At 49.3% G+C, this 26,253-nt stretch overlaps 1 protein-coding gene across 3 annotated transcripts in view; it reads right to left on the reverse strand.

Annotated features, from left to right (window-relative positions):
• Positions 1–9,314: 9,314 nt before the first annotated feature.
• Positions 9,315–26,253, reverse strand: part of RUNX1 (RUNX family transcription factor 1) — a 188,801-nt gene continuing 171,862 nt past the window's right edge. Inside the window, exons 6-8 of one of the 3 annotated variants that reach the window (XR_007905101.1) lie at positions 19,609–19,770; positions 11,767–15,233; positions 9,315–11,721 (exon numbers count right to left, since the gene is read on the reverse strand). Coding sequence is in view for 2 of the 3 variants with exons in the window: in XM_051791232.1 (XP_051647192.1) it covers positions 14,740–15,233; positions 19,609–19,770 (656 nt within the window). In the remaining variant the exon portion in view is untranslated. Of the gene's footprint in view, positions 15,234–19,608; positions 19,771–26,253 lie in introns of all 3 variants that reach the window. The other 2 variants (XM_051791232.1, XM_051791233.1) reach the window with 2 other exon arrangements.

Here is a 26,253-nt window from a genome sequence, read left to right on the forward strand (position 1 = left end):
CAACACCTTCCTGCCACGTGAGGGCTCAGATAATTGGAAAAGCCTCTTACAGGAAAACTAAGGCAAGAATATTTTCTTCCTTCAGGTCTAGAGATCTGGCACTGTCAGAAGCTTTAAAACAACCCACCTTGTCTCAGCTCTGTGCTGGAGCCTTTTCTTCCTTGGATTTCACTGCCCCTACTCAGTGCTGGGCTAGTGGAAGGTGTCTGTGTCCATGGCAGGGGAAGTTTGCACTAAATTATCTTTAAAGTCCCTCCCAACCCTTAACATTCTATGATTCTTATGATAATTACTTGTATTCAACACCAGTTTCTTGTAGCTCTGAGGGGGCCCTGAGGCTGCCTGGGGGGTGAGAATCCTTGGAAAGGGCAGCCTGAGAATAAATAAATCCCAAACCCCGACCTCTGGTGCCTTCCAGTCCCACTGACCAGCCAGAATGTCAGGAGAGGAGTGGCTCCAGGTCCAGAGGAAATCCCACCAGCTGGGGGGGTTTATCTGGAGAAGAGGAGGCTCAGGGGGGACCTCATTGACAGGAGGGGGCAGGGAGGGGGGTCGGGCCCTGCTGCCATGTCCGAGGGAAAGGAGGAGAGGGAATGGCCTCAAACTGCCCCAGGGCAGGGTCAGGTTGGAGATCAGAACAGTTTTTCCCTACAAGAGTGGTCAGACGTTGGGATAAGTGTTGCAGGTCGGCAGTGGGATCCCGAGGGAGGGCTGAGGCAGCATCGCTGGGAGCCGAGCTCCATCTGCCGGGGAATGCAGCGGGTCACAGGAGGAGCCCCGAGGAGCCCTTCCCGGCTGTCCCGAGGAGCCCTTCCCGGCTGTCCCGCTGCCTCGGGCGCTGCTGTCACCCCGCTCGCTGCCTCCCCGCGTCCTCTGCCCGGCGGAGAGGGGATGCGGTCCCCCCTCGGGATGAGGGGATGCTCCCCCTGCCTGCCCCGCGGAGATGGGGAGGTGTTTCCTGGGCCAGGAGCTGGAAATCGCGCTGAGTCACTGTTTGCAGACATGGGATTAAATGGTTGAATCATGGAATATCCTGAGCTGGGAGGGACCCCCAAAGCTCATCCAGTCGAAGCCCTGGCCCTGCCCAGGACATCCCAACACTCCCCCCTGTCCCTCAGAGCATTGTCCAAACCCTCCTGGAGCTCTGGCAGCCTTGGGGCTGTGCCCACTGCCCTGGGGAGCCTGGTCAGTGCCAACCACCCTCTGGGGGAAGAACCTTGTCCTGAGATCCACCCTGAGCCTGCCCTGTCCCAGCTCCAGCCCTTCCCTGGCTCCTGTCCCTGCTCCCAGAGGTCGGAGCTGCCCCTCGGGAGGAGCTGCAGCCCCCAATGAACCTCCCCTCAGTCCCCTCCAGGCTGGACAAGCCAAGTGCCCTCAGCCACTCCTCATATGGCCCTTCCAGGCTTTTCACCACCCCTGTGTCCCTCCTTTGGATGCTCTCCAACAGCTTTACATCCTTTTTATATCGTGGTGCTCAAAACACCCCCAGGACTCGAGGTGAGGCCACCCCAGCACAGAGCAGAGCTGAGCTTTGCACCCTCTGAGCTTGTACATCCTAAAAGGACCCACTGCCATCCCCTGACCCCAACACTGTTAGCACACCCCATCTGTGCAGTTTGTGTTTAACATTTCAACAGGGTGTGGTAACAGCCTAGACTTTTATGTTCCCAGGGCCCATGTCCATGACAGTCACGGCCTCCACCTCTTTCCCCCTTTAAGGCCCTCTGCTTTCCAACTGGGAAAAATAATTTCTTCTTCCATCCACCCCTGCTCAGCCATTCTCCAGGAAGGCCTGAGTCAGATGTTTGGTACCTAAACCAAATACCTGAGGAAGGTGGGGAAGGAGACAATTGCTGGAGGGAGACACACAGTTACTAAACCAGCCTAATGTAAACAAGATCTAAAGCAAGAGTTCAAAGTTATTAAAACTAGGGGAAAATGCCAAAGAAGGAAATTCTTCTCTGTTCACTCACCCAGCTCGGGAGCCAATCTGGAACCTGCTTCCCCATCCCTGAAAGGTGATTTATGGGCATGTTTTTAAACTGCAGACAACAATAACAACAACAACAACCTCCTCTCCGTGCACCTTTTCATCAACTCGGAGCTCCAAGGGCTTCTCAAAGATCTGTGTCACTGCTCCTGTGTGCAGGTGGGGACACCCAGGCACAGGAAGGAAGGGGTTCTGCTGCAGCAAGCCAAGAACTCGGGGATAAATCCTTAGTCAGGGACATCCTGTGCTGAGATGCATCACTCAGCAGACAAAAGTCATAAAGCTCCATCCATGGTGTGTGTGAGCAGTGGCACAAACGAGAAAAGAGACACTTGAGGAGTTGGATTCTGAGAGATCTGAGCAGTCCCCGTGACAAAATGAGGTTGTTCCCCTCCTTGCAGCATTTGCCTCCTTTAGCATCACAGAGGAGAGCCTAATTCCTAGGATGGTTTACCTCTAAAACGTTTGTTTTACCAAGGATAGAAAAGAAAAACATCCAGGACTTTTTGTTTTGTTTTGTTTTGTTTTGTTTTGTTTTGTTTTGCTTTGCTTTGCTTTGTTTTCCCCAGCTATTTACAAATTCCCTATGCTGGAAGGAGAAACCACAGTTTGGGGACTCTTCTTGCACCTCTTTAATAGACAATGAAAAAACTCATTCTCTTGGCAGAGCTGGTTTTTCTTTCTCTCCCAGAGGTTTTTCTGTTTCCCAGTTGCAGTATCCACATGGGAAGGACAACAGGTGGGAAACCTAATTTTAGTTATTTACAGCCCCTCTTCTCCCCCAGCTCGCTCTTGTGTGTCACTAAAACCACGAAGCTTCCTGTGGGAGGCAAATCTCAATATTCCTTTAAGATCTTGCTGCAAAGAGGCACAAAAATCTCCCTCCCAGAAGTGACTGGAGGGGTCTCCCTCTTCCACCAGCTCTTTTCTGAGTACTCTGTGGTGGTGAAAGCCTTGAGAAGTGGCAAAATTCACCACCCCCAAAGAGGGAACTCAACGAGTGACTAATTCCTCACGTCTTTACTGGAATGAGTGGACACTGGGAAGCTTCCTGGACGTGCCACGTGGTGTCTGAAGGAGAATGAAGGTGCATGGAAGGCTTTAGAAAGCAGAAAGGACACAAATATTTTACAGCAGGTGATGTGGCTCAAGATTCAGGGAGCTTAGGCAGAACAAAGGGATCCCACTGACCAAGTCAAACTAATGGGATCACACTTGGAAAGGCAGGACTACGAGGTGAAATATCTGCCCTTTTAATACCTTAGGGCTGCAAGGTGACCCAGCTGAGCCTGTGGGATCCCAGCCACAGTCTGGACAGCACGGAAAAGTGGCCAAAAGCCCTGTGTGGGAAGAGCTCGATTTTTCCAAGAGCTGAGACTGTTTGGAAATGCTTCTGATCAGCTGTGGTTCAACAGGCTGACTCACCCCAACCGTGTCACTGCTACTTCCCACAAAGTGAGGCTCCTGGAAGGCCCAGGATTCCCAGCTCAGCTGGCAGGTTCCAGCCTCTGGCAGCCAGGATCATTTTGGTGTCATCATTTCCCAAAGAACACCACTGAACATTATTCCAGGAGCACAGGGGCAGGCATTTGCCACGGGCAGAAAGGCTCTCCCTTCCCAAAACAGGACGACTGTTCTTCCTCTTCTCAGCCCACGGGATGGACACACTGGCTGTGGGATCCCACATTCCCACAGAGTGCCACGTGCTGGGCTGACATCACCGTGCTCCTGGTCTGCAGGAAGCCGGAGAAGTGTCGGAGACACCGGGAATAAAACAGGAAAAGACAGGGAAGACTTGCTTCCCCCTCTGAAAATTTAGCTGCTGTTTTTTACAGGGTACAAGGAAAAACATTCCCATGTGAAATAACCCACCCTGCCTTGTTTCAGAGCACGGATATGTCAGAGAGGAAGGGTGAAGTTTGGGGCTTCACGCGGGGATTTTGCTGTTTGAGTAAAAATTAACTGATTTTCAGCCAATTTCAAAGGACTTCCATGCAATATGAAGATATAGGGACCACTGGGCTCCTTGGACAAAGATCCTATAAAAAGGTGGAGGATGCTGGAATATCCAGGCTGGGCTCTGTGGGATGAGATCCCTCAGGTGCCCACCTGCCAAGCTGCCAGGGCTGGGACACCTGTGATGTCCCTGCAGTGGCAACCAGAGCTGTTCCAGCCCTGGGGAACAGCCCAGCAAGGACATGGAGCTGCTGGAGAGAGGCCAGAGCAGGCCCCAAGAGGATCCCAGGGCTGGAGCAGCTCTGCTGGGAGGAAAGGCTGGGAGAGCTGGGATTGTTCAACTGGAGAGGAGAAGCTTTGGGGTGACCTGATTGTGGCCTTGCAGGGCCTGAAGGAGCTCCAGGAAAGATGGAGAGAGACTATTTCCAAGGGCTGGAGGGACAGGACAAGGGGAATGGCTTCAAACTGAGAGAGAGTAGGGTTAGATGGGATATTGGGAAGGAATTCCTGGCTGGGAGGGTGGGGAGGCCCTGGCCCAGGTTGGCCAGAGAAGCTGTGGCTGCCCCTGGATCCCTGGAAGTGTCCAAGGCCAGGCTGGACGGGGCTTGGAGCAACCTGGGCTGGTGGAAGGTGTCCCTGCCCATGGCAGGGGGTGGAATGAGATGATCTTTGGGGTCTCTTCCAACCCAAACCAGTCTGTGGTTCCACGAACTCGGAGATTTTGCTCCTGAGGGGAGATGGGACTGAGCATCCATCAGGAATGAACGTGGCAGTGTTGTGGGGCACACTCAGATGTCAGAGAGCTCCTGAGGAGCTGGACCTGCAGGCTGCCCTGGACTCAGGCTCTCTCCTCTGCTCACAGGATGTGTCAAGTGTAAGGTGACAGTAAGATTGCCATCTAAGCTTCCCCAGAAAAACTACACATGTTCCCCTCTTTGAGGCATTTGAAAGTAAAACAGCCAGAGGCACTTTTTACATGCTCCAGGAAATTCTCTATCAGCAGGGAACAGGTTGTCTCTCTTTTGACAGCCCTCCTTCCCTGAGGAAGCAGCGTTTTCTAAAGCCCACAGAGCAGACCTGCCCCCCCCTCCTTGCTCTCAAAGCAGCCCGTGTTTTAAATCTGTGTATTAGATTTTCTTTCTAAATTGTTTTATCCTCCTCTCGAAAACCCAAACAATTCCCAGACAGTGACTCGTGCTGACTAATCCAGTCTGGGAGCCTTCTAGGTGTCCCTGTAACCTAAAACCAGAAAACAAGCTTCCTAATTCAGTAGCTAGACATTCCAATGGAGACCTGCAGGTTCTGAGCTTTTTATTTTCCTTCTCCTCGGGGTTAAACACGCTTTTATCTCCACGGTGCCTCCCTCCCCCAGCAGGCAGGAGTTGAGATGAGCTGTAATTCGGACATTCCTTCCCTGCCTACACTTCAGAAGTTCTGCTCCACGGGGCAGAGCCCAGTGGCAAAGCTCCTGTGAGCCCTCAACCAGGGCAAAAAGGGAGGAAAGGTGGTGCCTTCCACCGTGAGAAAGGGGGTGCCTGAAATAATAGTTGAGACATCCCCAAGTCGCTGTGAGAAGCCCAGTGATGAAAAAAAAAAAAAAAGATGCGGAAAAATTGTATTTTTGGCCCATTTACAGTGCTGGGCTGAGTCATGTTTTAGTCATGTCTGGAAAGCACAGGGCCATGACAAGGCCTTGCAGTCTGACAGTCGCAGTGGGGACAGACTTCCGAGCTCTGAGCAAGGTCTGTCTCGGGGCAGATAATGGGGTTTGTTGTCTGTGCTGTGAGCCAGCAACCAGAATTTCCCCTCAGAAAAAAGGGGCATCGCTCCCGGGCACTGCACCAGGAACCCAAGCTTGTTTTGCCACTGAAAAGAGGGAAAAAGGTGACCTGCCTGGGTCACTGGAAAAGGGGGATGGGTTTGAGGAGCAGGGGATGGTGTTTGAGGAGCAGCTCTTGCTCCCAGTGGGCTCTGGAGCTTCCTCATTGCACGAGCCAAACAAAGAGCAGGCAGGACAATGGCCCCTGTAATTAAAGGTCATTAAGAGCCGCGTGTGATGAGCCACAAGAAGTCAACAACCTGCACTCACCCCACCAGCCCCTGCTGTCACAAACAGCCGACTCCAGCCTTGTCTTCATCACCTTCTCTGCCCTTCCCTCTTCCTCCCTCTCAGCTTGACCCCAAACTGGCCTGGTGGGGTCACCTCGAGAAATAAAACACGTTTTTTTTTATAGATATATCATGAAGTTGTGAGATATCCATGTTCCAAACTGGACCTGGGTATCAGCATCTTTTTCAGCCAGATAAGGGAAATCTGAAAGTTCCTAAAAATTAAAACCTTCCTGGGCCACGTGGGAATTTTGTACACAGGGGGTTTCTTTTCTCTCTTTGGGCTAAAAGAGCAAAGGAAGATCCATCATTTTTTTTGACAACCAATGGGAAGGAAGGGAAAGTCCCTTTTTCAGAGAAAAGAAACCTTTTTAGGCAGGAATGAATATCTTAAATTCATCTTAAAAAGGGTGGGATATTCTGAAACTATAAAATGTATGAAAATTAAACCCAAAGGGTCTTTCTCCCCAAAAAACTTGGTGTGAGACCAGACCCAGCGTGCTGAATAAACCCTTTCTTTTTTGTTTCATGGGTTTTTACCAGCTTTCTAAATTCAAGGCAGAGATATTTCTCCCACCTGTGGGCAGGAGGAGGATCTGTCTGGGGTTCCTCTCTTCATCCCACCCCGAGCTGGAAGGTTGTGGGAACTGTGGGGGGCTTGGGGGGTGAGAAAAATTTCTCCCTTGAATTTAGAAGGACAGCAAAAAAACCTCATGAAACGAAAAAGAAAGGATTTATTTATGGGTCTGGTCTCACACCGAGTTTTCCGGGGAGAAAAAGACCCCTTGGGTTTGAATCTCGTGCGTTTTACAGTTTTACAAAATCCCACCCTTTTCCAGATAAGTGTAATATATTCATTTTTGCCTAAAAAAGTTTCTTTTTCTCCGAAAGGGGCTTTTCCCTTCCTTCCAATAGTCTGTGAGGCGTCCTCTGCCAAAAATGATGGATTTCCTTCGTTCTTAGCCCAGAGAGAAAAAGAAACCCCCGCGTTCAGAATTTTGCCAAATGGCCCAGAAGGATTTTAATTTTTAGGAACTTCACATTTCCAGAAAAGACCCTGGTAGCCAATCCAGTTTGGAACTTGGGACACCTCACAACTTCATGAGACACCTATAAAAAAAAACAAATCCATATTTTATTTCTCATCTGGGGGTCTGAGGTACTCTCCTCAGGGACGTGGCCTTTCCCACCAGGACAGGCGGTGGGATCCATGGATGTGGCCTTCCTGCTTCCTCTGCTCCTCCCCACAACAAATGGGGATATTTCTGTGGAGATGCCCTTGGGTGTGGTATTTTTGGGGTTTGTTTTGTCTGTGGCTGTTTGGGGTTTCTTTTCCTGTCAGGTTAAAAAACAAGGGACAAAACAAACCCGTGCTCTGCTCCGTCATCCCCCTCCAAAGGGCTCCGGGGTGTCACGGGGGAAGGAGAGGAATCCATAGGGTGGTTCCTTCGGAAATGGGAGGGCAACATTTTGGGATAACATTGGATTGTGCTGGAAAGAAATGTCAGGTGGCCACACTGAGCAGGGTAAGCAGGAGCCACATCAGAGGGGATATATGTCGGTGTTTCCACCTCTAAAGAGGCACCTGGAATTCAGTGCCTTGGCCCTAATTTTAAAAGCATTATGTGAATTATTTCTTGGTGCCTCGGCCCTAATTTTAAAAAGATAATGTGAATTTTCACTTGAGACGTGGAGGGCTTCCCTACCAGTTGTCAGAAGAAAACTATACTTTTAATAGTTTGATTTGTAGCTGGTTTTTCACCTCACTGAGAGGAACAAATGAAATATACATATATATAAAATATACATTTTATAAAATATATATAAAATATATATAATATATAATATATATATTTAATATATATAATATATATTTAATATATAATATATATTTTTATATATAATATATATAAAATATATACTATTACATGTATAATATATATTTTATATATAAATACATATAATATAATATATAATATATAATATATATTAATATAAATATTAGATAAATATTATATATAATATTGTTTGTTTCCCCTTTAAATAAATGAAGCAGCAGTGTAATGAAACATTAATGGGCGTGCAATGCTTTTAAAATGAGGAAAAAACCCGAAGCAAATATTGAAAGTTCATTTGAAATGCGTATATTTATATATAAAATCTTTGAAAACTTCAAACTTTACACAACGTATTACATTGTATTAAAGAAGCTTTTTAGTAGCATCCTTCTACACAATAATCATGGAATCACAGAATGTTTTGGGTTGGAAGGGACCTTAAAGATCATCTGTTCTAACCCCTTGCCATGGGCAGGGACACCTTCCACTAGCTCAGGTTGTAATATATTTTATATATAATATATGACAAAATATTACAATCTATATATATAATGCATATTATATATATTTTATAAATGATTATATATAATATATATAAAGTATATTTGACATTTAATATATATTACATATATCATTATTTCATATTATTGTGTAGAAGGATACTACTTTAAAGCTTCTTTAATACAATGTAATATGTTGTGTAAAGTTTGAGGTTTTCAAAGATTTAATATATAAATACATGTATTTCAAATGAACTTTCAATATTTGCCCCGTTTTTCCCCTCATTTTAACAGCATTGCACGCCCATTAATGTTTCATTACACTCCTGCTTCATTTATTTAAAGGGGAAACAAACAATTCTTCTTATAGTATTATGACCTCAAAGTGCCTTTTTGGAGCTGCTGAAGGAGGGTTCAAACCATCGGTGTCAAAAAGGATCCAACCCAAGAAACAAAAATGAAGGAAAACAAGAGCTGTAGATGACCTTGAAATATGGAAACTTAATCAAGAAATCAGGGGTATAATGCAATTATTGGGCTTCCGTGCCTGCAAAGTCTCATTTCATAGAATCCCAGAGTCCCAGACTGGTTTGGGTTGGGAGGGACCTTAAAGATCATCCCATTCCACCCCCTGCCCTGGGCAGGGACACCTCCCACCAGCCCAGGTTGCTCCGAGCCCCATCCAGGATCTCCCTGTTATTTTGGTGCCCTGTTGTACTGCAGGTCTGTCACCAGGTTACTCCCCAGCAGGAAAACACCATTTTGGTAAAACCCAAAGAAATCAATGCCCAAAAAAAAGGCAGGGCACCCTATTTTTACTGCTGTGAATGTCACCCTGCCAACACCCTTCTCCTGGTGGCTCCTCTTTCTCTGGAGAGGGGGTTTGTTTTCTCCCCGAGGAAAGAACTCACCAGGCCCATGTGCATACTCATCAAACATTTTATTTGTCATTCACACTAATTATGATACTGAATTTACAGAGGAAACTGTGGTACAAAGAAAGAAAGAAAGAAAGAAAGAAAGAAAGAAAAAGAAAAAGAAAGGTCTTCATTAGAACTAACGCAGCAGTCCAGCTGCCCTGGGTGTAGTTGTAATGAATTCTCCTGTGGTGCTGGACACAGCCATCCCTGTGGGACAGCAACAGTCTGACCTGGCATTCAGAGACTTCCTGCAGTGGGGGGAAAAAAAATCCACTCTGTTCTCTTTTCCTATCTTCTTCTTCAAAAAAAAAAATAAGCAAACCAGCGGCCACCCCTTCCCTCCCTCCCTCCCTCCCTCCCTCCTCGAGAGGAAAAATCCCCTGTGATCAAACCCTCGAAAAAAAAAAAACCAAAAATAAAAAGGCAACTTCCACAAGCTGGTGGTTTTCCCCTTCTGGAAGTGTTTTGTAAACATAGTCAGAAAATGCTGAACAAATGCCCTTTGGGGCCGTTCTGACAGGGGGTGTCCCCTGCTGTGTCCTCACCACCTCACCCTGGAAGTTCAGCTTTTTGTTTGAAGGGAGAGATGGGACCGAAATCCCACAAATAACCCGCAGATTTTCCGCACGTTCCTTTCTCTCCTCCCACCAAAACAAAAAGTGGAGGATGTCGGATAAGAGACCATGCTATAGCTGTTTACAAAAGTGAATTAAATGTAGTTCATCTTGAAGCCTAAAAAAATAACTCATGGGGAAAGAAATAAGTCTCACTACAGTATTTAAGCGAACACAAAGGTAAGTTCATTAAAAACACGGAAAAATGGGAAAAAAAAAAAGAAACAAAACAAAAAAAAAAAAGGCAGAGCAATTACAAGCACTAAATATTTTGCTATGAAGCTTTTGAAATCTATTTACAGACATAAATACAAGTAACTCTGTCGATGCAACCCTTTTTTAGGACGAGGAGAAAAATGCCGAGTGGTTGGTACTGACCGAGCGAAGGTGAACAAAAACAAAAATACGAGGCAGGAAAACAAGGATCCACTTCTCCCTGAATCTTCAAAACACACCAAACAATGGAAAAGGTCACCCAGAAAGCAGAAAAACGAAGGTTTCAAGAGTGCAGGTAACTGGGAACACTTTGGGGGGGGGTTGGAGGGAAGGGTTTCGCTCCTTCCCAGCGGAGAATTTGGCCTAATCCTACAAATCCAACCCATCCTCGGACTAAAGCTCCTGGAAGAGAGCAGGAGGCTCTTAAATGAGCGTAGATGTTGTTGGAGAGGGACATCTTTGGCCCTGTGCTTGGTTGGAAGCTGTTTGACGTGGCTGCATCCGGGCAGGGAGTTGTGTCTTGTGAAAGGAACACCCAAGCTGACAGCCAGCACTGCCCTGAGCTCCATTTTGGGAGGGGAAGGCACCTAAAGCACTCCCTGACTGCAACACCAGGAGCACAACAGCTCTGTTTTTTTAATCCCACCCAGCTCCCGGGGTGATAAAACTATATAAATACATATATTTTATATATACACATATAAATCTCTACTTATATACTCCGATTTGGAGATGTGGATGGGGGAAATGTTCTCTCCAAATGTCCTTTTTCTGCCTGCTAAGTGCTCTTAAGACACAACAGGAACAACGTGAGGGCATTGAAGATCTTTGCTTGTCCTTGGTGGGTTGTGGGGTGGCTACAAAAATACAGATTTGGGTAAACTGTGGTTTACACAAACACTGAGACCCCCAGTGATTGCCCAGATTAATTGCCAGGGATAATGAACTTGGTGCTTCCTCCCTCAAGGGGGTGATGCTTTGTGCTGTGCTTGACGTGCACAGAGAGGTTGGATCCAAAATTTAGTTGCTTGAAATCCCCACGAGGGAGAGAGTGGGAAATCCCAGTAAAGTGTCAGTAAGACACTGGGGAAGTGTGGTGACCAGTTCTGCAGCTCCTCACCCCCTTCACACCAGGGAGAGCAAAACTGAGCTTCAGTTTAAGGAGAAGAGTGGAGAAAGTGGATGGGAAGACGTAAAAAGTGTTCTGATCTCCAGGTTGAGGGATGCCCAGCTCTTGGATTCTTGGGAATCCCTGATCTTTTAGTTTCAAAAGTGGGTGGTTTGAAATACTGGTGGCCAGAAGGGGCAAAGGGCTTTAGAAGGAAGGAGGTTGTGGTGACCCACAGGCCTGGGAGTGTGGTGACCATTAACCTCCCTTGGGTGACCACATCAACCTCGCTTGGGTGACCACAAAAACCTCACTTGTGTGACCACAACAACCTCCCTTTGGTGACCACAACAACCTCCCTTTGGTGACTACAACAACCTCCTTTTAGTGACCACAACAACCTCACTCAGGTGACCACAAAAACCTCACTTGGGTGACCACAACAACCTTCCTTTGGTGATCACAAAAACCTCCTTTGGTGACCACAACAATCTCCCTTTGGTGATTTCAACAACCTCCCTTCTGCCACTGGACTGAACTCAAAGAATCATGGAATGGTTTGGGCTGGAAGAGACCTTAAGGATCATCCCATCCTACCCCCTGCCATGGGCAGGGACACCTTCCACCAGCCCAGGTTGCTCCAAGCCCCGTCCAACCTGGCCTTGGACACTTCCAGGGATCCAGGGGCAGCCACAGCTTCTCTGGGCAACCTTTTCCAGGGCCTCCCCACCCTCACAGCCAAGAATTCCTTCCTAATATCCCACCTCACCCTGCTCTCCTTCAGCTAAAGGCCATTCCCCTTGTCCTGTCACTCCATGCCCTTGTGGAAAATCCCTCTCCAAGTCTCCTGGCCATGGCAGCCCTTCCCTCCTCCGAGCTCCACTCCCTCCCTCCTGGGTTCCCCTCCCAGCACTTGGGTGGTCCAGTCACAAGGCACATGTGGGAGCTGTAACAAATGAAGATTAAAATTGCCCAGCCCCAGAGAACATGTCAGATGGATTCTGCACCAAGAGCTGCTCTTTAGTGATGAAGGACTTTTTTTTTTTTTCAGGCTGCTGAAGAGGTGAAGAGTCCAACTGTGGAAATGCCACAAGAGGTAAAGTCTCTGTATTTCTGCATTCAGCCAGGTTTTCAGACTTCCAAAATATATTTTTAAGTATTCTGACATAATTTTGAGGTTTTCTGCCTTTTTTTTTTTGGTTTGGAGCAAACTCTGGGAAATGATAAAGAATGTCCCACTAAATGAGAAGCACAAGGCCACGTGTGTGTTTTATCAGAGACAATTTGGACATTTGCTGGGGATCTCTCTTGAAACACTCCCTGTTTTCTGCACAAAATAAAAAAAAAATGACCTTATCGACAAGGTAAACTCTTCGATTCGGAACTTTTCAACACCAAAAAGTGCTACTGCATCTGATTTAAACAAAGAAGCAAAATCATATACACATAAAAAAAAAAGGAAAGAAAAAAAAAAAGAAATCTCGAAAAACAAATGGTTTTAAATAAATTCAGCTGTTTTGCTGCCTGCAGCCAAGGATCTTTTTAATTCCAATCCTTTTAACTTTTTCTTTTTTTTTTTTTTTTTTTTTTTTTTACTTTTACAACATCAAACACTGATCTGAAGCCCTGCTTTCAAATAACTCTCTGAGTTGACCTGCAATTGGGTTTCACTCGTTTCAAGAGGTACATTAAATAACAATCAGCTCGTTTGGGACGCGCAGCATCGGCAGTTTGGGCTCGAGGAGCAGCGCAAGGACTGCCCTCGGATCAAACCCTCCCGATCAAACGGTGCCCTCACACAACAAATAAACTTTACAGTGACATCTGATGTGCTTGTGCCCTGCCTGAAATCAACCATGGAGTGGGTTGGGTTGGAAGAGACCTTAAAGAACATCCAATCCAACCCCGTGCCACGGACAGGGGTTGCTCAGAGCTCCACCCAACTTGGCCTTGGACACTCCCAAAGATGGGGCAGCCACAAATTCTCTGGGAAAGCTGTTCCAGTGCCTCACCACCCTCAGATTTGCGGGTTGGTTTTCGCTTCTGAAGGACCAGGAGGCCACCACTGGCACCGTTGGGAAGCCCAGACAAGCCCGGGAGCGGAGCGGGGCCGTTAATTAGGGAATTCCCCATTAATTAGGGAATATTGAATCTGCCTCATGGAATACCTACATCCTGATCCCTGATCCTGAGGGTCACCGCTGGCAATGAAGGAAAAGCGTGGGAGCAGTAGGGAGAGATGACTCCACTGAAATTCCCAGGGATTTTGGTGCCTTCCAGCAGGAATTGGGCGCCTCAATGCCTTTGGGAATCTGAGCCCAGCGAGCTGAGAGTGAGATAATTGTAAACAACATTTCTAGGTAATTAGGAGGTCACTTTACCCATCGTTATCCAGCCTTTTTCCATGGGATAAATTTGACTTTGGCTGCTACCAAAAAAAGGCAATTGCTGATATTTTTTTTTTTTAATATAGGCACATTTAAATAATAATAGTATCAACAAATAAGAAAAGTCTAAATATCAAGCATAAATATCAATGAACTCATCAAAGAAGTACAGTAGTTGAAAATGACCCAAGGCTGTAGCCATTGTGGTAAAAAAAAAAAAAAAATAGAAGTCCAAGAGATAAAAAGTTAAATTAACTCATTGAAAAAGGGGCTGATTCTTTCAGTTGACAAAGCAAGAAAGAAGCAAGCGTGATTAAAACAAAACAAAACAAAAAAGAGCAAAATCTTTTGTTTTTGCAATTTATAAGGTGCCAAGAGAAATTAGATGCAAAGCAGGATGAGCTGCATCCTAAAAAAAAAAAACAAACCCAAAAAAACCAAACCCCAAACAAAACAAAACAAAAACCCCAAAAAAACCAAAACCCCAGCCATAAAAAAATTCCATATTCTTTGGGATATACAACGTGGTTTAAAAAAAAAAAACAAACACCCCAACAAAACAAAGCAAAGAAAGGACAAAGTCCAACGTATAAAAAAACCCTCTCATTCACAGCATTGCTAAAACAGGAGCGTTCACAGTTTCCCTCTGGGAATTTTCCTATACTTTCTTTAGAGTTAAAATGTCCATAAGATGCAGTAAACTCACTATGGGTTTTTTTATTTTTTTTTTGTGGGGTTTTTTTTGGTGTTTTTTTGTTTTTTTTGGTTTTAGTTTTTAAGTCTTAAAAATAGAAGTGAACCGAAACACTCTCTTTCTCTCTCTTTTTTTTTTGTTTTTTTTTTTTGCGGAGAACCTTCATAAAGCCCAGGAAAAGCCACGGGGCCTCGGAGACAAACCTTCCTACCCAGACAAACGGGCCACCGAACCGGGGCGTCCTCCTTTCCCCCAGAAGCTCAGGGACGTCCTGGTGCTTCTCCAGGGCCCGTGCCACAGCTCCTGGAGGGCTCGCTCCTCAAACCCACGGCGGGCGGGCGCCGGCGGGACGCCCGCGGGCACCGGGAAAGCGCGGCAGTCCTGCCCCCGGGGGAGCTCCCGGGGGGTCAGTAGGGCCTCCAGACGGCCTCCTCCAGCCGCGCCGTGCTGGCCATGTTGGTGGGCGAGTTGCTGTGGCTGCCCTCGGCCTCCACCACGTCGCTCTGGCTGGGCAGGTTGGGGTTGAGCAGCGCCGAGCCCGTGGAGGCGTTGGTGCAGGGCGGGTGGATGCGCGGCGGGGAGCGGTCGCCCCCGGAGAGCATGGAGAACTGGTAGGAGCCGGCCGAGGTGCCGTAGTACAGGTGGTAGGAAGGGGAGCCGGCCTGGAAAGGGCCGCCCTGGGCCTGCGAGGAGCCCGGGTAGGGCGGCGGGAGGTACGTGTGGTAGCGGGAGGCCGTGGACATGGCGGACATGCCGATGCCGATGCCGGAGCTGACGGGCGTGGGCGTGTAGGTGAAGGCCCCCGGGTAGTGCATCCGCGGGTCGGAGATGGACGGCAGCGCCGGGAAGGAGCGGTCGATGCCCACCCGGGGGTCGCTGAAGGCCGTCAGGTCTGAAGCGCCTGGGCGGGAGGGAGGGAGAGCAGGTGGGTTAAAGAATCCCAGAATCCCGGGATCCCTGAGGGTGGAAAAGCCCGGCGGGATCGTCTAATCCACCCTGTGCCCCATGCCCACCTTGTCCCCCAGCCCAGAGCACTGAGTGCCACGGCCAGGCCTTCCTGGGACACCTCCAGGGCTGGGCACTCCAAACCTCCCTGGGCAGCCCCTGCCAAGGCCTCACCACCCTTTCCAGCAGGAAATTCCTCCTCAATGGGAAGTAGCAGAAGCTACTGAACCCCTCTGTCTGAGAACGTTTTATCACCTTCCAGGGGCTCTGTCCTGAGGTCTTGGCACTGCAGGGAAGAGAGGAAAAGGCTCCTGGGAGTGAGCTGGGTGTGTGTGAAGGAGGAGCTGCCCCCCATCCTTGCTTTTCAGGCTGAGAGAACAAACATTCTGCTTTCTGCTGTTGTGGTGGGGCAGCTCCCTCTGACACTTTTGTCCTTTTCTCTTGGCTATTCAGGTCAGAAGTTCTTCCTCATGTCTAGGTGGAACTTCCTGGGCATCAGTTCCTGTCCATTCCTCTTGTCCCATTGCTGCCCCCCCCCCGAGCAGAGCCTGATGCTTTTCTCTTTTTCTCTTGCCCTTCAGCACAAGAGACATGGTTTTATCCCGTGTCTTGCCCAGCTCTCATGGGATCCTGGTCCATAAACCAGCTCCAAGGGCAATAAACACACAGACACCAGTAAAGCAGTGGCAGAAGAGAAAGCAAGACCTTGTCATGGATTTACTAAACACTGAGAAGCCTCCCCTGAAATATGGTTTCTTTCTTTTAGTGCCGCCAGAAAAGGACCTGGGAGTGAGGATGGACAGGAAGCTGAACAGGAGCCAGAGTGTGCCCAGGTGGCCAAGAGGGCCAATGGATCCTGGCCTGGCTCAGGAACAGGGTGGCCAACAGGAGCAGGGAAGGGATTCTGCCCCTGGACTCAGCGCTGTGTCCAGTTCTGGGCCCTCAGCTCAGGAAGGACATGGAGGGGCTGGAGCAGGTCCAGAGGAGAGCAACGAGGCTGGGGAAGGGACTGGAGCACAAGTGCTGTGAGGAGAGGCTGAGGGAGCTGGGGGGGCTCAGCCTGGAGAAGAGGAGGCTCAGGGGAGACCTCCTCACTCTCTGCAACTCCCTGACAGGAGGGGGGAGCCAGGGGGGTTTGGTCTCTTCTCCCAGGCAACCATCAGCAAGACAAGAGGGCTGGGTCTGCAGCTGTGCCAGGGGAGGTTTAGGTTGGATATTAGAAAGAATTTCTTTGCAGAGAGGGTGCTCAGCCATTGGAATGGGCTGCCCAGGGAAGGGGTGGATTCTCCATCCCTGGAGGTGTTTAAGGACAGACTGGATGTGGCATCAGTGCCATGGGTTGGGAACCACAGCGGGGTTGGATCCAGGGTTGGACTTGATGATCTCAGAGGGCTTTTCCAATGCAGTTGATTCTGTGATTCTGTGATTCTATGATTTGACTCACCAGGGACACTGATGGGACCTAAACATAAATTGTCCAGCTTTTGCAGAGCCTCTCCTTGCCACCAGTTCTATTGGCTGTCTCAAATGGGAAGCTCCATGGAGTGGAGATCTCCCTTTGCATGTGTACAGGTAGGGTTTGCACACAGGGGCTCAGCCCAGCTTAGAACCAGTTCCCCAGGACTCTCAATCCTACCAAAGTGAAGATAAATCAGTTTTGTTTGAGGTCTTCATATCTGTGGCCTCATGTAATGTCTACAGAGCTGTCACTAACTCCTGGACATCTTGGCTCTGGTGGGTTTGTGAGAAGGGACAACAGAATGATTTATCTGGGGGATGACCCTTTATCTTTCCTGTGTGCCAGAAGCCTTTTTGGCCTGCTGAGTGAAACCCCAGGATCAGTTGGAAAAGGTTGGAAAAGCCCTCCCAGCCCATGGATCCCCCCTGTGCCCCATCCCCACCTTGTCCCCCAGCCCAGAGCACTGAGTGCCACGGCCAGGCCTTCCTGGGACACCTCCAGGGCTGGGCACTCCAAACCTCCCTGCCAAATTCTGTCAATAGGACAGTCAAATTCTGCTCCAATTTTTCTGACATCCCTGGAATTACATTCATTCCCTTCAAATCTTGCCCTGGTGTGCCCAGATGACACAAGCAGAGCAGATAAAGGCCCCTTTGGGAAGGATCCCCATTGTGACTCAGCTGAGTGGAAGGTGTCACTCCCTTGAGCTGGTAGCTCTGCACGATTAAAACAACAACAGTAATGATAATAATTAGGAAAAAATCTTTCCAGAAGACAAGTTCTTCTCTCAGACAAGGCAGAAGAGGAGCCATGTGCTGGAGGAAACCCTCATGAGGGGAAGCAGAGGGAAAACCAAGCTCTTGTCTCTCACCACTCCAAGCTCTGAGAGCTCACCAGCCACACATCAACCCACCAAAGAACTTCTTTAAATTCCTTAGAAAAGCTCTTTTTGTTTGCTGAACGCTTCCTTTTTGAGTTTGCCCTCCATTTTTTAATGAATGATTGATGGGAACACATTTCCTTTCCCTGGACACCAGCACCTTGAGATTTAAACAGCAGGAGCTCTGGAGTAGCCAAGGTCAAAGGTGGCATCTGAAGACCTGCCAGACTTTAAATGATGCTTCCACACCTCATTCCTGAGAAAGAAATCAAATTTCCTACCTGGACACATCACTCATCAGATGAGGGTTTGTTCTGCCCTAGCAAAAAGCAGAATAATGTCACTTAATGTCAAGATATTTCAAATGTGTCCCAGATCGGGTCTTTTTCTTTGGAGGCACTGGGTCTTTGGATGGGAGGGCCTGAAAAACTCCTCCAATTTGCTCTTTGCCAGAAACTAAAATGAGGTGTCTTCATTTTAAAGGAAGAGTGTGTTAACAAAGAACAGGAGGATTTTTGCAGATTTTTTTTGAATTAAGAAATTACCTTTTTTTTTTTTTTTTTTTTACTTTCCCTCTGGAAGGTTTCCTGTATTTTCAACTGTTTCTGGGATGCAATTAACACTTAGACCCAGCAAATAATTTACTTTTGGTGTGCATCCTCCCCGTGAGTCTTTCAAAGCGGGCTCTATACGACGACAAAACAGGCTGGAGCACGTTCAAGTGGCTCTCTCTGATCTCAGAAGAAGCCCTGAGCATTCAAACCAGAGCAAGATGTGCAGCCAAAGGAGGGATTTTTTTGCAAAAGCTGTATGCAGATTGGAATTTTATGGCTCTCCTTGGTTCTAAGAAAACCCCTGCTGCTGCACACACACAGATTGGGCCAATATGTGTGGGTTTGAGGCAGCACATGGGCACTTGGGATGGTGGGACCAGGGGGTGGCTTTCACTTCCAGGTTTTCTCTGGTGGCTTGTAAAGCTCTGCAGCACAGTTTGATGGAGATGTAACACCACAATCCAGTGCAATACTTAAAATGTCAACCCCACCCATCCTGCAGTCAGTGTGTGCACCCATAACCTGCTGTGCTCTGGCCTGAATTTAAAAGGAGGGAGGGAAACAGGGCTGGAATATCTGGGGCATTCATTACTTGGCAGAAAGGAGAATTTTTCAGCAATCCAAACCTTTTTTTATAGCTCCATCCACCTTCAAAGTGCTGCTTTCTCCTCTTTTTTCCTTCCTTTTTGACAGTGGTATGTTGAGCCCCAAACCCAGGAGCAACCTGGGCTAGTGGAAGGTGTCCCAGAGGGGTTGGAACTGGAATATCTTTAAGGTCCTTTCCAATCCAAGCCAGTCTGTGATTCAGGTTGGCCAGGAGGAGGAATTTCCTGCTGGAAAGGGTGGTGAGGCCTTGTCAGGGGCTGCCCAGGGAGGTTTGGAGTGCCCAGCCCTGGAGGTGTCCCAGGAAGGCCTGGCCGTGGCACTCAGTGCTCTGGGCTGGGGGACCAGGTGGGGATGGGGCACAGGGGGATCCATGGGCTGGGAGGGCTTTTCCAACCTTTTCCAACTGATCCTGGGGTTTCACTCAGCAGGAGGAAAAGGTTTCTGGCACGCAGGAAAGATAAAAGGTCATCCCCCAAATAAATCATTCTGTTGTCCCTTCTCACACACCCACCAGAGCCCCTTGGGCACAGGGGGGATCCATGGGCTGGGAGGGCTTTTCCCAACCCCAATAATTCTGCAATTCATTGATTAAAAGGTGACTCATTTACCAAAACTCCATTCACTCCCTAAAAGGTGATTCCCTCACTAAAACCCTCCCTTTCTTTGCTCTTTGCACAAGCCCCCCCTCAGACCCCGGGGCGGGTTTGCCGCCGAGACCCCCGACTGGAGAAGGGCTGTGGTGGCACTTTGGGGGCAGCACCACCAGAGCCAACATCCAGGGGGATCGGGAACATTCCCTGTGGAGCAGAGGGAGCAGGATTTGGGTACTCACTGGAGAGGCGGCTGGAGAGCTCGGCGGTGAGCGAGGACATGCCGCCGGCCCTGCCCGGCGAGATCGGCGTGGCCGGGTGCACCGAGGGCGCGGCGATGGAGCCCAGGTACTGGTAGGACTGGTCGTAGGACCACGGCGGGGACGGCTGCACCTGCCTCGTGTCTGCAACCAAAAAGAGACCTATAGGCCGTTGGGAAGGGCAAAACTTGGCAAAACCCTAAAAAACCTCCGCACGCCCCAAAGCGGAGCCCGAAGAGAGCCCCGGCGATCCCGTCTCGGCGCCGTCACCCCCCACTCTGTCAGGACACCTGTGAGTGAAGGACTTTCTAAAATATCATCTGTATTTTTTCTAATTTTTTTCTATTTTTTCCCTATTTTTTTCCAATTTTTTTCCTAATTTTTTTCCCTAATTTTTCATTAATGGCGGGAAAGGAAATAATTCGGGTTAGGATTTCCCAGGGGAAGAGTCATTAGGATTTGACTGCTGTGGACTTGCAGGCCCTTTTAGCCAAAAAAAGGTGCCCTGCAGGGCAGCAAGGAGGCCAAACTGCTGGACTGCCTGCGAGTGTTTCTCTGCAAGGGTGTAAATAGAGAGAGAAAAACTTGCTGAACTCGTGTTTGTGTGTGAGAGAGAGACAGAGGTGGAGAGGGACACCAGTCCAGATAAATCAGTTTATCTCCAGAAGGCAGATCAAGGGGGTGAGTAGGACTGGGGGACATGAATCCCTCAGCCTATGGAAAATCCTGGGCTTTGTGAAAGGAACAAGTGTTTTGTCCATCTGCTTTGCACACCCTGAAATAAGTTCAGAGTGGTGGGTACAGACAGGGAAACACAAATTTTAGAAGCACAAAGCTCAAACCGGATCTATGGCACTGCTGGGCTGAAAATTGTGGAATCATGGAATGGTTTGGGTTGGGAGGGACCTCAAAGCCCACCCAGTGCCCCCCCCTGCCATGGGCAGGGACACCTTCCACCAGCCCAGGTTGCTCCAAGTTTATCCAACCTGGCCTTGGACACTCCCAGGGATCCAGGGGCAGCCACAGCTTCTCTGGGAATTCTCTCCCAGCCCCTCATCACCCTCCCAGCCAACAATTCCTTCCCAACATCCCATCTAACCCTATTCTCTGTCAGTTCTAAGCCATTCCCCCTTATCCTGTCCCTGCAATTCCTGCTGGGATGCAGGCACTGTGTGAAAAACCTCCAGCCCTTTCTTTTGGAGCCACACGAGGGGGTTGGCTGAGGTTTGAACTCAGAGGTTCCCAACAGAGAGTTTGCCCAAACCAGTTGCATCGATGCAAACCCAACTCTTTCCCTGCTGATTTCCTCTTTGCAATTCCTGCTGTTTTTCAGCGTACGGAAATGCCTAATTTTTTTATAAATCAAAAGAATCAGAGAGATTCCTCCTCTCCCCGCTCCCTTTACCTACCCAGATTTCTTTTTTTTACTGTTTTTAGTAAATTATTTTCTATTTTCTTCAGCTTTAAGAGCCACAGGTCCATCCAGATAATTGCCTTTATTGAAAAAAAAAAAAAAAGCAAACGTTGGATGAACTGTGCTCAGATAAAACTGATACCAGCGTGGAAGGGAAACTTCCCAAGCCTGAGATGAGGGCTTTGATCTTCCATCAGAGAGCCCATCTGGAAAAAATTATTTTGTTGTTCTTGTGGGAGATGGGTTTTACATTTTGTTTGCTTCATCTGTTTACAAGGGGGAGGTTTATACAAAACTCCAAGCTTTTAAAAAGTAACCAGTGAAGTCTCAGATTGAACCGAAGTCAAGAGATTTTTTTTTTGTATTCAAACTCAGATATTGTTAATATTTAATTATTTCTTTTTTTCAGACAGGACTTCCTTAAAAAATAAAATCAGTTGGCTCGTGCTGGTTTAAAAGCAACATCCCAATTGCAGGGAATGGACTCCAGCAGGAACAAAAAGACCCAGCACAAAGCCTGTAATGTTCTGAGCTGCAGCATCACCTGGTTGTTAATGTATGGTCAGTGTTTATTAAAGATCACAGGGAGAGGGAAGAGGGAATTCAGTCTCCAGGGGTGGCATTAGGATAAATACCACAAAGCATCTGCAGAGTGAGCCTTGTAATGGTGTGACACCACATGTTTCAACTCTGAAACGGGGTTAATTAAGTCATTACTCCCTTATTTCAGCCTGAAATCCCAGATTTCAGTACTGCATCCAAGCACTGGAATCCTGGGAGTGGAATCCCAGCCATGGGATGGAAATTCCCTCATCTGTTCCTCCCCCCCAGGGAGCCCTGGATGTCTCTGCCACAGGAACAGAGTCTCTCTCACCTCTCTGGCAGGGGCTCTGCTCAGCTGCATCCCAGAATCCCAGAATTATTGAGGCTGGAAAAGCCCCCCCTGCCCATGGATCCCCCCTGTGCCCCATCCCCACCTTGTCCCCCAGCCCAGAGCACTGAGTGCCACGGCCAGGCCTTCCTGGGACACCTCCAGGGCTGGGCACTCCAAACCTCCCTGGGCAGCCCCTGCCAAGGCCTCACCACCCTTTCCAGCAGCAAATTCCTCCTCAAGGGGAAGTAGCAGAACCCCTCTGTCTGGGGATGTTTTATCACCTTCCAGGGGCTCTGTCCTGAGGTCTTGGCACTGCAGGGAAGAGAGGAAAAGGCTCCTGGGAGTGACCTGGGGGTGTGTGAAGGGGGAGCTGTCCCCTATCCTTGCTTTTCAGGCTGAAAGGAGAGAACATTCTGCTTTCTCCTGTTGTGGTGGGGCAGCTCCCTCTGACACTTTTCTCCTTTTCTCTTGTCCTTCAGCACAAGAGACATGGTTTTGTCCTGTGCCTTGCCCAGCCCTCGTGGGATCCTGGTCCATAAACCAGCTCCAAGGGCAATAAATGCATGAACAACAGTAAGAAGATGCAGAAAAAGCCACAGCAGCTGCCACAGAGGAAGTAAGACCTTGTCATGGATTTACTAAACACTGAGAAGCCTCCCCTGGAATATGGTTTCTTTCTTTTAGTGCCACCAGAATTAACATCACAGAATCCCAGGATGGGTGAGGTTGGAAGGACCCACAGTGTCCCATCTGGTCCCACCTCCCTGCTCCAGCAGGGCCATCCCAGAGCACATGGCACAGGACTGTGTCCAGGTGGGTCTGGAATATCTCCAGTGAGGAGACTCCACACCCCCTCTGGACAATCTGTTCAGTGCTGGGTCACTGCCCAGCAAAGAAGTTCTTCCTCCTGTCCAGGTAGAACTTCCTGGGCATCAGTTCCTGCCTGTTCCTTGTGGGCCCCCCCGAGCAGAGCCTGCTCCATCCTCTGCCCCCTCCCTGCAGCCCCTACAGACCTGGGGGAGGTCCCCTCTCAGTGTCTGCTCTGGAGGCTGAACAGCCCCAGCTCCCTCAGCCTTTGCTGCTCCCAGAGATGCTCCATCCCTTGGGCACCTTTGTCACCTTCCCCTGGACCTGCTGCAGGAGCTCCATGTCCTGAGGAGCCAGAACTGGGCCCAGCTCTCCAGATGTGCCTCCCCAGGGCTGGGCAGAGGGGCAGGATCACTCCCTGCCCTGCTGGCAAAGCTCTTCCTGAGGCCCCCCCAGAGCACAGGACACCAGGACACAAAGTTACACCCTCCCTAAAAACCAGGTGAATGGACCCAGAACGTGCCCAGGAACATCCAGGAAGATCCTTTAGCTGAGATACCTGACCTGCCTCATCCATTTGCTCTGATTATTGACCTCTGGGCTACCAGGAGCAGTGACAGCCCCGCCACAGAGACCCTCTTTATTAATCTCCTCATCCCATTAAGTCTTTCTTAAGTGAAGGTTCAAACTACCAATCAATTTTCCATCTTGGTACCTGTATTCCCCCATCCCTGTGTTTGCTCTTAAGGATTCACCTTCTGACATCAGGCTGGTTAAAGGAGTTGCCATCCATTCAGGGATGTTAATACAGTGCATTATATTATATACACACACGTGAAAGCAGGTTGTGCTGACTAACCCCAGGCACCACCCTCACAGTTTTTTTAATAATAAGTGGAAAAAAGGATCCCTGGAATAGCATTTTTATGGCCTGGTTTCATTATCAAGAGGCACACTCAGCTCCCAGTAAAGCTTCAGTAGGATCTGGACTTGGAGGTGGGGGGATCCTCAAGCAGTGTTTTATTTCTGGGCTATCTGCTTTCCTTCAGCTTTCAGGTTGCCCAAAATTAAACGGGAATGGGTTTGAATTGGACACAGGACGAGGCTGCACCAAAAAAAAAAAAAAAAAAGCAACGAAGTCTTTCCTGCTTTGCCAATAAAGAGGAGCCCAGTTCAGGAGCTGAAGCTCATTTGGTGGAAAACACACTGCAAATAAACGGGAGCTGCTTCCCGACCCGGAATATTTGCAGGCAGAACTACTTCAACAAAGGGAAACAACAGGGCTTTGGGCCCACAGGATCCCCAAAATCACTGAAAAGAGGATCAAAGCAGCACAAAACCAAGTGGCTCCAGTCGGTGCCCGATCCTCCCATCAGCGACTACTTTCCATTTCTGCTTTTTTTTTTTTTTTTACGGTGTGAGAAAACGTCTTTAAAAAAAAACCAACCATGAAAACAAGTCATTAATGGCTCCAGACCCCTCCGGGGCGAGAGTTCTGGTGCAATAATTCACACCTCCCCGCGCAGTCACGAGCTCCCCCGGCCTCTCTCTCTGCCTCCTTCCCTTTAACAACCCGTCGAGCACAAAGGGCTGAACCGCCTTTCGTGCCCCGTCATGTTTTATTGCCCCGAAAAAGTCGGGTTCGCCTCGCACGCCGCAGCTCTAATTAAAGCCGCGCGAGCGTTGCGTAATTAATGGTTTTAACGAAACGCGCTTTGGGGGGAGACGGGGCGGGGGAAATAACAGGAGCCGGCCTCCCTTTCGGGGCTGCTCCCTCTGCTTCGCTGTTTTCCAGCTGTTTTTCCAGCGGTGATTCCCGCAGGGATGGCCCGCAGTGGCGGTCTTGGGGTGTCACCTGTGTCCGTCTATTTTCCAGCTGTTTTTCCAGCACTGATTCCCGCAGGGATGACCCACGGTGGCGGTCCCGGGATGCCCCCTCTCTTTGTTTTTTTTTCCAGCTGTTTTTCCAGCGGTGATCCCCGCAGGGATGGCCCAGGAGTAGCAGTCCCGGGTGCCCTCTGTGTTTTCCAGCTGTTTTTCCAGCGGTGATTCCCGCAGGGATGACCCGTGGGGCCGTCCCGGTGTGTCCCCCGTGTTTGGTTCTTTTCCAGCTGTTTTTCCAGCGGCGATTCACGCAGGGATGACCTGCAGTGGCAGTCTTGGGGTGTCACCTGCGTTTGGCTGTTTTTCCAGCGGGGATTCCCGCAGGGATAGCCCGGGGGGAGGGTGGCGGTCCCGGGATGCCCTCCGCGTTTGTCTGTTTTCCAGCTGTTTTTCCAGCGCTGATTCCCGCAGGGATGACCCGGGGGTGGCAATCCCGGGTGCTCCCTATGTTTTCCAGCTGTTTTTCCAGCGCTGATTCCCGCAGGGATGACCCGGGGGTGGCAGTCCCGGGTGCTCCCTATGTTTTCCAGCTGTTTTTCCAGCGGCAATTCCCGCCGGGATGGCGCTCCCGGCTGCAGTTGCGGGGCGCTGCCGCGGGGTGGCGATGCCGCTCCGGCAAAAGCGGCGGTGCCGCGTCCCCCCCGAACCTTCCCCGGCCCCGGGACCCCCCAAAACCCCGAAATCGCTCTGAAAACCAGCGATCCCGGAGCAACCGCGGCGCTCTGAGAACAGCTCCGAGTCATTCCCAGCCGGGAATCGCCTAAAAGTGCGTCAGAGGAGGCAGCGGGGGGTATCCAAGAGCAGGGATGCACGGGAGGGATCATGGAATCACAGACTATCCTGAGCTGGAAGGATCCCCAAGGATCATCCAGTCCAAGCTCTGGCCCTGCCCAGGACACCCCAACAATCCTCCCTGTCCCTCGGAGCGTTGTCCAAACGCTCCTGGAGCTCTGGCATTCTGGGATTCTGTGATTCCATGAGAGGGCCAGGTGTGTTGTTCCATACTGTAAGGTGTGTGCCTCCTCCAAAAGAGAATCGCACAGGAACAGCATTCCAGGACTTCATGTTCGTCGCGTCCCCGTGCTCAGGATCAGTTTTACGGACAAAAGGATGTTCTGTGAGAGCTCAGGAGCTGTGCCGTGGTTTTAACCAAGGTCTTGACCCATCATCTTGTCTGTTTTGGGAGTTCTTAGAATCATAAAATGCCAGAATGGTTTGGGTTGGAAAGGAACTTGAAGATCATCTCATTCCACCCCCTGCCATGGGCAGGGACACCTTCCACCAGCCCAGGTTGCTCTGAGCTCCGTCCAACTGGCCTTGGACACTTCCAGGGATGGGGAATCCACAATCTCTCTGGGTTAAAAAGCCCTGCCCCCTCCAAAAGACATCGCTGTCGTGCTGTCAGGCGCTCGGAATCTGTAAATCAGCACGTTTCAGAGGGTGATTCACAGCACCAGCTCAGGCTGTTGCTTGAGGTCACAGAGCAAAAATCACCTCCCCCTTTCGACACGACGGACAGAACAATCCTCTGAAAGAAACCCCCCACGAGATTTCCGTAACACTGCTCAGAAAATGTCGCTTTAAAAGCCCAGAACTGAAAGCAGAGCTCAGGTCCCGCGATCCCTGGGGAGCTGCCAGGGAAACACCG

This window comes from Manacus candei, unplaced genomic scaffold (genome assembly GCF_025592945.1).
Source record: "Manacus candei isolate 608988 ecotype Guabito, Panama unplaced genomic scaffold, ASM2559294v1 h1tg000031l, whole genome shotgun sequence".
In the NCBI taxonomy this organism is placed as follows: domain Eukaryota; kingdom Metazoa; phylum Chordata; class Aves; order Passeriformes; family Pipridae; genus Manacus; species Manacus candei.